The 11,574-nt window shown below is 40.1% G+C and overlaps 1 protein-coding gene and 1 non-coding gene across 3 annotated transcripts; both read right to left on the bottom strand.

The window, feature by feature from the left end:
- Positions 1-508: 508 nt before the first annotated feature.
- On the bottom strand, positions 509-9,201 carry rhbdd2.L (rhomboid domain containing 2 L homeolog). 2 transcript variants are annotated; one of them, XM_018246862.2, is made up of 4 exons: positions 9,024-9,201; positions 3,301-3,702; positions 2,794-2,944; positions 509-1,727 (listed from the first exon to the last, which is right to left on the bottom strand). In XM_018246862.2, exons 1-4 carry the CDS (start codon positions 9,184-9,186, stop codon positions 1,439-1,441), a joined length of 1,005 nt encoding a protein of 334 aa, XP_018102351.1. In that variant the 5' UTR covers positions 9,187-9,201; the 3' UTR covers positions 509-1,438. The 2 variants fall into 2 exon arrangements, with proteins under 2 accessions (XP_018102351.1, XP_018102350.1); XM_018246861.2 differs by having other exon boundaries at positions 8,635-9,118.
- Positions 6,557-6,648, bottom strand: LOC121400244. Its single transcript, XR_005965652.1, has one exon. It is a non-coding gene; the product is annotated as a Z30 small nucleolar RNA (small nucleolar RNA).
- Positions 9,202-11,574: the final 2,373 nt, after the last annotated feature.

The raw sequence follows: 11,574 nt of genomic DNA, 5'->3' as shown, positions 1-11,574 counted from the left end.
TTTCCCATTTGTTCACCTTCCAAACGCTTTTTTCAATCCAGTTGTTTTTAGATTGTTACCCATAGATTCTTTCAATTACTTTTACAATATTTTTTACTGTTTTTCCAAAATCTAAGTTTACAGTTGAATGTTCGTGTCTCTGGTGTTTAAGTCTGACAGCTCAGTCAGTTCAGGTGCAGAATCTAAACTGCTACACTTTTGCAACATTTAGTTGTTACATTTCTCAGCAGCATCTCTGGAGTATTAGCAACTATTTTATCAATTTAATCAATGCTAACAGCTGCCTGTAATGAAACCCAGAGAGTCTGCTCAGAAAGATAAAGTATCAACTAAATGTATCAATTTAGAACAGTTTACAAGGTTGGCGACCCCCCTCCAGAGCTGCTTTAGAAGGTGAAAAATGACAGTTTGATATTAGAAAAGCGGTCACACGTAGAAAATAGAAAGTTATTGGAAAAAGTCGTTATTTCTGGTGATCTATCTGAAAACAACTAGTTGTTTGAAGGTGAACCACCTCTTTAATGCTATTCTCATATCTACCAGGGAGCGGTTACCTTCACAGTGTTCATCTGCTAGGGGAAAGGGAGGTGGGAAATAGCACTACAACTTGCAGTGCCGCAGTAAAGAATGACTGAAGTTTATCAGAACACAAGTCACATGACTGACGGCACATGGGAAATGAACATGTCGAGCCGCATTTCTGATTTTAGGAAAATATATTTCAGTGCAGAATCCGGCTCGAGCAGTACTATTAACTGATGCGTTTTGGAAACAAACATTTTATTGTGACAGAATCCCTTTATTATAAATTGTCAGGGCATATGATCGAATGGTCTCTGGTGCATTCACAAATCTGAGCAACTATAAGCTCCAAGGTCATATTTCATTGATTGACCTTTTCGCAGCAGGCAAGGTTTGATAAATCTCGAAATTCAGTTCTCGAGTTCAGATTATTCAATTCAAATGACAGTTTTAACCATAAAAAAATTTGAATTTCAATTCGACCCTTAATAAATCTGCCCCATAATAAAAAAAAAAAGTGTATGTATGCGTATATCACACACGCACTTTTTTTGCTGATACATGGAATATATAAAATGCCCCTTCAAATAAGGGGAGCATATTTTGAGCTTGGCTCAGTGCAAAATAAACGGTCTGCTAGCCAACATATTTACGCAGAGTGCAAATGAGTATTGTGATCCAATGATAACCTTTGAATTACTCCTATGAAATTTAACAGCATGCAATATTAAGGCTTGAACTGGTTTGTAGCAGCAGATAGGCACACGAGTATGTGTGATCAGGTACCACAAGCAAGAGGCAAAAGTAATTTATGACTCAATGATACATAATGTTTCTATACTATTACATGGAATAGTGCTGGACTGTTGACTTCTGAAAATCCAATCTGTTGTCAGCAGGTAATGGACTCTTTATTCTACTGTGTATGTACTTGCTGTAAATCATTCCCAGATGGAATGTTGACACCACCTACAGTCATAGATGTGGAAATGTCTAAATGAGAATGTCCTCCTGAGCACATATGCTTTTGATAACCTGCCCCTGGAGGGCAGGCTGTAGAATATGCCGAGGTGCCTGCAGGTGTCTTAGATGGGGGCCAAATTCCAGTAGGTTTCTGATTGTGATATGGTGAATAGGCATCATGGAGTCCTTGAGGAGGAGTGTAATACTGCTGTGTGGGGTAGGATCCTGGTGGTGGATTTATCCTATAGGGAAAGGCAAATAAATACTGTGAAGAATATTAAATACCACAATACAGATGGTTATATCGGTCTAATAAAAATTATTAAACCCCATGGCACAAGACCATTTGCTTTGTTTTCTAAACGTAAAGCAAAACAAGAGAAAATAGTTGTTTTTTGTGATGTTCAAGCAACATAAAACTAACAAACAAACTTGCATAAGACAGGTTTCATCTTAAAGGCAAATGGCACACTACAATATGCATGTACCCGCAAATGCCAATGGCAACCTGATCTCACTCATACAGGCCCAAAAATGTGAATTCAGTTATATGCACAGTGACTGTGCACTGTACTTTTACGCTAGTTTAATGGCAGTCTGCATTGAGTGATGACAGGGGTATCTTTTCTGTAATAGAAAATGCCTGGTGTTCCATTAATCATAGGTGTTTAGATTGACAAATTACATTTGACCCCACTTTATCACACTTAAAAAAAAAAAAAAAAAAAAAAAAAAAAAAAAGCTCATTTGTTACTGGCTATTCTAGGAGGGTCCTATAGCTCTACAAAACACATTTGGGATCATCCACTGCTGCCAACAAGCTGATTTCTGTTAAAGGTATTCAAAAAACGGATAAGGGGGTCACATCACTAATACCAGCATGAGGGCTTACTTTTGGACCCAGACCCACAGTTTACAAACCTCAGTTATTAGCCAATGAGGTAGTGGTTAGAGGAAGTTGAAATTCAGAAGGTATTTTACCAGATCTTGTACTTTGAGGTAAAGGTCTTGCTGCATTAGTCTGACACATAGCAGCTGCTCTTTTACAGAGGAACAGTGATAATACTGCTGAAAGAAGACGGAGTGCTGTGGCGATGAAATATTAACTCTGCTCAGGGTAAGAGCTTTGGCATTAAGGATTAAATCCAGAGAGGGAAAAAAGTTCAAGATGGTATGGAATTGTGCGTGTAAACTCCACATGCACAGAAACTATTTTGTGGCGTGTTTTTTTTTTATGCAAATATTAAACGCCTTTTTAAAGACTGAATCCTACTGGAAACACAGCCCATTAATAGCGAAAGTACTTACTTCCTTGTTTGGGCAGCATTCCTCTCAGCAGAAGACCCAGGCACATAAGTCCAAACTGGAATGCGTCTAAGTAACCTGAATAGAAACGTCTGATCTATACGGGACATTATCGATTCTGGCAGACCAAGACATAAGCAGCCACTCATTCCATCTGAGTTCAAGTCAAAGCTCAAACTGAATTGTCATAAAAGACTCCTGGGCTCCAACAAACTGGGAAAATCTACCCAAGGCAGTAACCCATTGCAATTAACAGGTGTCTTGCTATATTTTATCTGCAGTTGACTGATCAAATATTAAACGAGTCTAGCACCCAAGAACTAAAAAAGCATGTCAAGCTAAGCTGTTTTCAATATGAAGTAATTAAAAATGTCAGTGGTTTTAAGTTATTTGTAAATGTAGTTATTTGTAAGTGTTTGTAACTACTATTAAAAGCAATATCCAACGGTAGTTTAGGCTTTTTGACCGCAATGGTGCTCTGAGGTAGAAGGGTGGTGATTAAAAGGATACAAGCAATGCCAACTAGAATTCCACAAACATTGCTGAGAAACGGAGCATGAGGAAGAAATAACGCCAGGACCAGAAATAACAGAGGCAGCACTTTAGTTGGTACCATGAATCCAAAGAACAGCATGCGTCTGAAGCAGGAGCGAGTGGTGAATACACTTAACATGGCAAATGACACACTTGTGAAGCCTTGGACTGTCACCTTTGCTTGCCAACTGAGACCTGTGGCCAGGATTGCCAAGTAGAGAAGTCCTGAAGAGACTGCGAAGACAGGTGTGAGAAGGCAAAACTTTGCTGTGCCGACATTTTCCTCAAAGCCTCCTCCAAAGAACCAAATCATCAGGAAGCTGCACACCAAAGATGAAAAGTCCTCATGGAAATAGATGTAGATGAACAATCTGTACACTGCAAATACAGTTTAAGTTAAAACCCAAGTGATTCCATCATTGGAAAAATAAAAATGACCCCTCATTGCATATACCATGATTTGGGATGGAGGCGATCAACCCAGCTGCATTCATCACAGACTAAAGGACCCTTGGCCACCAAAAGCTATTATTATTATTATTATTATTATTATTATTATTATTAACATGTATTTATATAGCGCCAACATATTGCGTAGCACTGTAAAGTAAACATATATAGAATATATGGAGTAACAAACATCACAATCAATACAGGTACAAAAAGGTGAGGAAGGCCCTATGCATAGGCATACAGTCTAAAGGGAAGAGAGTAATACACAAGGTGTGGGCAAGATCGAATTAAGTGGGTGAGAAATGTGGTATTGTATGTGGTGTTGCATTTGGTAGTTAAGCAGAGTGAGGGTAGGCTTCTCGAAAAAAAGTGCGTTTTCAGAGATTTTTTGAAAGCAGAAAGGTTGGGAGAAAGTCGGACAGACCGTGGAAGAGCATTCCAGAGGAGGGGTGCAGCCCTTGCAAAGTCTTGAATGCGAGCATGTGAGGAGGTAATGAGAGAAGAGTTGAGAGAATAGTTGAGTAGCAGGTCAGTAGAGGAGCGTAGTAAGCGAGTGGGTGAGTATATAGAGATGAGTTCAGAGATGTAGGGTGGAGCAGAGTTGTGAAGTGCTTTGAAAGTCAGTGTCATTAATTTGAATTTGATTCTGAAAGGTAACGGAAGCCAGTGCAGGGATTGACAGAATGGCGAGGCAGAGGAGGAGCGGTTGCTGAGGTGTATGAGCCTCGCAGCAGTGTTCATTATGGACTGGAGAGGTGACAGTCTCTGGAGGGGGAGGCCAATTAAAAGAGAGTTATAGTAGTCTAGACGCGATATGATGAGAGAGTGAATAAGAATTTTGGCAGCGTCTTGGGTGATAAATGATCGTATTTTGGATATGTTCCTTAGGTGGAAGTGACATGATTTAATAAGTGACTGGATATGAGGAGTGAATGACAGGGCAGAATCTAGGATAACCCCAAGGCACCGGGCCTGGGGAGAGGGGGTGATAGTGGAATTGTTAACTATGATGGATACTTCGGGGATGCTACTGGTGTTAGTTGGAGGAAAGAGAACCATTTCAGTTTTAGAGAGGTTTAATTTAAGGTAGCGTTGCGACATCCAGGTAGAGATAGCGGACAGGCAGGAGGAGACGCGAGTTAGGAGTTCTGGGTTGAGATCGGGAGATGAGAGATAGATCTGAGTATCGTCAGCATAGAGGTGGTAGTGAAACCATACGAATTTATTAATTTGCCAAGGGAGGAAGTATAGAGGGAGAATAGCAATGGTCCCAGGACAGAGCCTTGAGGAACTCCAACAGAAAGAGGTAGGGGAGAAGATGATACTCCATTGTGGGAGACACTGAAGGAACGATTGGTGATGTAAGAAGAGAACCAGGACAGGGCTGTGTCACGAAGGCCAAGCGACTGGAGGGACTGGAGGAGGAGAGGGTGATCTACAGTGTCAAATGCGGCTGAGAGATCAAGCAGTATTAGTAGTGAGAAATGATTGTTGGCTTTAGCAGTTAAGAGGTCATTAGTTAGTCGAGTCAGGGCAGTTTCCGTGGAGTGTTGTGGCTTAAAACCAGATTGTAAGGGGTCCAGCAGGTTATTGTCAGAGAGGAATGAGGTAAGTTGGTTGTAGACTAGGCGCTCAAGTAGTTTAGAGATGAAAGGTAGCAGAGAGATAGGTCGGAGGTTGTCAAGATTGGAGGGATCAAGAGAGGGTTTTTTCAGAATGGGGGTGACAAGAGTATGTTTTAGTTGAGAAGGAAACAGTCCAGTTGAGAGCAAAAGATTAAATAGGTGAGTTAAGGCTTTGATTAGACAAGGATTGGTATCTAAAAGGGCTGCAAACCCCACTTGATGCTATGGCTATGAACAGCAGGATTATAGGCAGCTTGATGTTGTGGTAATAAATATTGCTGTAGGTGGGAGCAAAACGCTCTGAACCACCTTCTAATGATCTCAATATTAATTGCCAGGACCAGCAGGTGAAGTGGCATGTCAGGCAATTGTTGACAGACAACTCTTGCAGACAAGTGTTTGGAAAAAACTGTATAACCCATACATGCATCAGTGTAATTAATAGGGTGCAATTCAGAGTGTCCAGAGTTGTGACATGGGCTACAAAATGCCGGCTTTAGAGCAACATGCTCACCAACCCATTGGATGTTGCTGCCAGTGGCCTCAAAGCAGGTGCTTATTTTTGGATTTCTGACTTGGAGGCAAGTTTTGGATGCATAAAAACCCAATGTACTAGCAAATAAAGCCTTCTCTAGGCTGACAGTCCGCATAGGGGCTACCACTTTACATCTGAATGTGGCTGATGGGTTTAAAAAATAAATACAGATCGCTGCTTACAGAAATACAATCATTTTTTAAATTGTTCAGTTCAAAGCTGTATGTACATTGTGTGTTGAGCAGGGGGTTAGGAAAGTTAGGTGTCTGCCTTGGGTTCAGAATAAGCACAATGGGGCACAGATCAGGAGTGTGTTAAATAACAGGCACAGGTTAATGAAACATGCACTGTGTAATGCATTTAGTAGCCTAAAAAGGACTCAAAATAAACCTCCGCCTTTTAGGCAAGAAATGCCATGCAGGAAGTTTCCCTATATTTCAGAATGGAAAGCAGCTAGCAGATGGGCCACCATGGTTTTCCCAGAAAGCATCATCACACTCAAATAATGTTTTGCTAAGTACAAATCTAAATGCATTCATAGCTTTTTTCATATCTGCCAGCACAATGCATGATATAATGCAACTATTGTGTTGTAGGACACAAGCTCAAATGACATGGTCAGCTCAGAGAGAAGATTAAGTGATCACTTCCTGGTCAAAGCTGATGCAAATCTAGCAATACCAGGTCAGACTAATCTTACTCATCACTGCTGAAAGCATTTGCAATTATACAACACTTCTTTAAGTCTGAATGTCATTCAGTTTAGATACTCTATGCAACTTAGCAACAAAGTTAGTTTTACTTTGCAACAAACTTGCAGAAGGCATGCTTCAGACGGAGTCATACACTGAACATTGGACTACCTGTGGAGATTCAGGCCTCACCCTTTCCAAACAAAACATTTAATGAATAGGGCTTGTGATGTATTTTGGTTTTATATTTCTGTTGGAGACTACACAAATAAATATTTAAAACATGAATAGGGCTTGTGCTAAATAAACCAACTACTTTTTTTTTTTTTTTTAACATGCTTGTTATTTCTTGGACTAAAGAAGACAAATACTGAAACGGTCCGGATCATAATAAACCAATTGGTTCTTAAGAGTCTGGTTAAAATAAATTACCAATCCACTTAGAAGCAACTATCATATGTTGCTCCTTATCTCACAGCCTAACAGTCTGTGAGAAGGTAGAGGGTTATATATATAGTATGTAGAAGGCATCTCAGTGGACTGGTCACTTGTATGAACCTGGAAGCTGGAATGGTGCATATTTTTAGTTTAATTTTTTTTCTGTTTAATGCAAAAAAACAACAAGCTATAAATATTTCATAATTTAAACAGGCATAGAGTATTCAGCACAAGAACTGTTCCCTGCACTAATACTGAAAGAGGGGGCATACTCGCCCTGTACAAACCTACATAGCAAAACAATCTTGTTTGATCACTAAAGTTCTAACTTTCACCTATTCTTTCCTATAGGTACCAAGAGGTATACGACACATACGTAATAATTGGTACCCCAATTGCCCAGGTTCAGCAAAAAAAAATAATGTTTGCTTTTGCACAAGTAAATGCTAAGTCTTGATTGAGCCACCGCACTTCCGCCATTTACCTCACTGCAATGGTGGTGCTGGTCATCTGTTGACCCGGCAAGGTCCCTCAGCAACAGCAATCTCGTTTAAGGATACACACACTATTTACATGCAGTGTGTTCAAATTTATTTCAAATACACCACTGTAGCAACATTTCAGGGGGATTTAACCCCCGAAACGTTGATACAGTGGTGTATTTGAACATACTGCATATAAATAATGTGTGTGCGGTTTCTTAAATGAGAATAAAAGTAAATGCTACCCAGTGAATAGATGCTAATGTAGGCTCATAATACATAAATGTAATAGTGCTATAGGCAGTTGCCTCTATGCACATGACCCTACTATAGCTTTTTCACAAAAGCTATGGCAAAACAGTAAGAGTAAAAAAAGTACTTTTCAATGTACACTTTGGTGTTGAATTAACATTGCACCACTTTTAGAAACTTGAGAGTGCCATTTAGGAATCCCCTAAATTAAGGGAAAGAACAACTTAACATAAATCTGAAGCTCTGGCGGGGCTCTCCAGGTTCTCATTTCTGAATTGTGGGTCAGGCCCACAAAGTGCTCTAAAACAATGGACGGAGAGAGGGGAACATGAAGGCAAATCAGGAAGAGACTTCAGGCAAAAACTAATTCACTGCACTGTGATGGGTTTAGTAGTTTCAGAACTAAAAAGTTAGGAACCAAGGAGGACCAACATGTTGAACCCCTAAAAATAAAAAATCAGCTATCTTATTTAGTTCTTGTGTTAACTCTTAAAGGGGCCTCCATCCAAAAGTTGCTTTTTGCATAATGAAAGACTGGAAGGTTTCTAAAAGCTGCATTGGTGCTTTTAAAGGAATACCTGTATTCTGAAAGTAACATTTGTTTATCTGTTTCTGAAGCCCTAACATACGAGTTTCTTCCTTATGAAGAGAAACACAAAATGATGTTAGGCAGGAAATCCCACTTTAAAAGAATAGAACACGAGTGTAGCCGAAATAAGGCCTCGTGTCACGGCACTCCTCCTGGGAATCAGTTATGACTGCACACACCGCGTGTATTGTAACGCACAACATTTTGTAGCAACGCATAGAACTACTTAAGCCAAAGCAAATACCTGTTGAGGATCCCGGCAAGCCAGGCTCTAAATCGAACCGTGGTCCCACATCATCGCTCTTATCCCCTTTGATTAGTGCTGGAGCCGAAACTACTAGAGAAATCAACACGGTCAGAACAACCCCAGGAGTAAGTTGTATGTGCGGCAGCCAAGACAATAAACTCTTCCGCCAACCATCCCTCGCTTTGCAATCCTCCTCCATTGTCGCAAGAACTTGAGTCCGCAACAATGTGCCGCGTTTACCTTACTGCCGCGTTTACCTTACTTCCGCGTTCCACGTGCGTTCTAATTCGCCGTCGTGTTTTGCCTTGACGTTTCCGGGTTATTTGTCGTCAATCCCCACCCCATGATGGGTGGCACTGGTTTAACTGTTAGGAACAAAGTCTTACCTCCAACTTGTTTTTCAAAGATTAAAACTCTCGCAACAGTGGACCTTTTTATTGGCACCTTGGGATCACCTGAAAGAAAGCTGTGAATGATGGGAGCTACAAGGAATTGGCCACTGCTGCTCTTGTATAATCTAATTGCAAAGGGCGTGATCACGCTAAACATATTCAAATTCCACAGTTAGGGTGCAATAAGGGCGTGATCGCATTCAATTCAAATTCATACATTCAAAAACAAATGAGATTCTCTGCACTCACCAATATCAATCTATTAAGGGAATTGTTCAGTGTGAAAATAAAAACTGGGTAAATAGATAGGCTGTGCAAAATAAAAAATGTTTCTCATATAGTTAGTTAGCCAAAAATATAATGTATAAAGGCTGGAGTGACTGGATTTCTAACATAATAGCCAGAACACTACTTAGCTCTCTTGGCTTCCACTGACTAGTTACCCTGGTTACCAGGCAATAACCAATCAGTGACTTGAGGGGGGAATGCTGAGGATTAATTGCAAACTCTCTGAACAGATATGTCTTATGTGGGACCCACTTAGGGTTAGTCCACACAAGGAAATTTGGGGAGATTTAATCACATGGCGACTAATCGCCTCTTCTGGGCGTCCCCGAACTGCCTTTGCGTGTCTTCCCGAAGGCAGTTCGGGGAGATTGACACCCAGAAGAAGTGACGATTAGTCCCCAGAATCTTCTCGTGTGGACTAACCCTTATAGTCACTGACTAATTCAGAGTTATAGAGCTGAAAAGCAGGAAGTAGTGTTCTGGCTATTATGTTACACATCCAGTCACTCCAGCCTTTATACATTACATTTATGCCTAACTAACTATATAAGTAACATTTTTTTATTTTGCCCAGCCTATCTATTTACCCAGTTTTTATTTTTACACTGAACTGTTCTTTTAAGGACACCCTAAGCAAATAGCTGCATAGCTGATGGCAGATGAAATGCCCAAAATACATTTCCATCTATATGAATGAAAATAGTGTTTGTGTGGTTATGTAGGTTTAAAATTGCAATTGGTCAGCACTCGCCAAACTCTTCACAAGAGGAAACAATCACCAGGTGCACATGAAGCATTGTCCACTTCAACTGGCTTATATACTTATATACTGGCAATAGGAGTCACAGCACCATCCAATTTGGGCCTGAAATGTTAGTTGTTTGAGATTCAAGCTATGTTACCAGTAAAGGCTTTTTACATTACTCTTTTGGATGGTGCTGTGGCTCCTATTGCCAGTGGATATGTAGGTTCCCCACATGTAGTGTTTTAAATGCCGTGAGCCCAATTAAAGGGGTTATTCACCTTTAAGTTAACTTTTAGTATGTTATAGAATGGCCAGTTCTAAGTAACTTTACAATTGGTCTTCATTATTTTTTTTTTTTAGTTTTTTAATTATTTGCAGTTTTCTTCTGATTCTTTTCAGCTCAAATGGGGGTCACTGACCCCAACTTAAAACAGATGCTCTGTAAGGCTACAAATGTATTGTTATTACTACTTTTTATTACTCATCTTTCTATATAGGCCCTCTTCTATTCATATTCCAGTCTCTTATTTAAATCAATGCATGGTTGCTAGGTTAATTTGGACCCTAGCAACCAGATTGCTGAAATTGCAAACTGGAGAGCTGCTGAATAAAAAGCTAAATAACTCAAAAACCACAAATGATAAAAAATTAAAACCAATTGCAGATTGTCTCAGAATATCACTCTCTACATCATACTAAAAGTTAACTCAAAGGTGAACAACCCTTTTAAGTACACAAAAATGTCTTACACCAACCACCCTCTCTGCCATCGACCTAAGAATATTTTTAAAAATTTAAGCTGGCTAAATTTTTTGCAGTGCTGAATTTATTGACAACCATTTTCGCAATGGTGATTTTTGGTGCATGTATGGCAGCCCACCAATCCTGACATCAACTCTTCTTGACTTTCTGCTGTTCTGATTGTTCATTCTGTCTGTCCAGAATATCACAGTAATATATGTATAGCAGTGTAACTGCTTGTCTCATTTTTAGGAGCAGATGCAGAGCAGAATGAACAGCGTGGCTAAGGGTTTTATACCATTGTCATAAACAATATTTTTCACCATAGATCTAGAAGAATAGGGAAGATAAGGAACTTGGTATCAGGCATCAGTGACCCCCATTGGCTACAAAATGTCATTGGTGAATGTACAGCTAACAATGTATTCAGTTATGTAAGTGTTTTACTGTCCGTATTGGTCAACTGTGTTAGTCCACAACACTCAGCATTGGTGTTGCGCGGGCTGAATACTGAAAGTCGGTGGGGCTCAGGTTGCAGTCTTGGAAATCATTGATCTACAATTATTTTGCAGCCATTCCATCTTCTACAGGTATAGAAAGTGCAATTTACGATTTCACCTGCATGATTAGCACGTGACTGAACTAAACTCTCAGAGTAAGCGCGAGACACCTCAGCAACCGGAAACTCAATTTAGCCCTTCTCCTTCGCGCGTGCACTCGCACGTACGTGATTCCCTGCGTCATCCATTCCGTCCTCCTTTCCGTCCTCCT

This window comes from Xenopus laevis, chromosome 2L, assembly GCF_017654675.1.
Source record: "Xenopus laevis strain J_2021 chromosome 2L, Xenopus_laevis_v10.1, whole genome shotgun sequence".
In the NCBI taxonomy this organism is placed as follows: Eukaryota; Metazoa; Chordata; class Amphibia; order Anura; family Pipidae; genus Xenopus; species Xenopus laevis.
The sequence above is the reverse complement of the archived record's forward strand: the minus strand, read 5'-3'. Positions and strand labels throughout refer to the sequence as shown.

Excerpts from the sequence above, each read along its gene's own strand:
- rhbdd2.L (XM_018246861.2), bottom strand. The coding sequence starts at position 8,836 with ATGGAGGAGGATTGCAAAGCGAGGGATGGTTGGCGGAAGAGTTTATTG. Across the intron at positions 3,703-8,634 it reads CTTGCCGGGATCCTCAACAG|TGTACAGATTGTTCATCTAC; the intron begins GTATTTGCTTTG and ends CTGTATTTGCAG. Across the intron at positions 2,945-3,300 it reads AATTCTAGTTGGCATTGCTT|ATGGAATGAGTGGCTGCTTA; the intron begins GTATCCTTTTAA and ends ACTTGAACTCAG.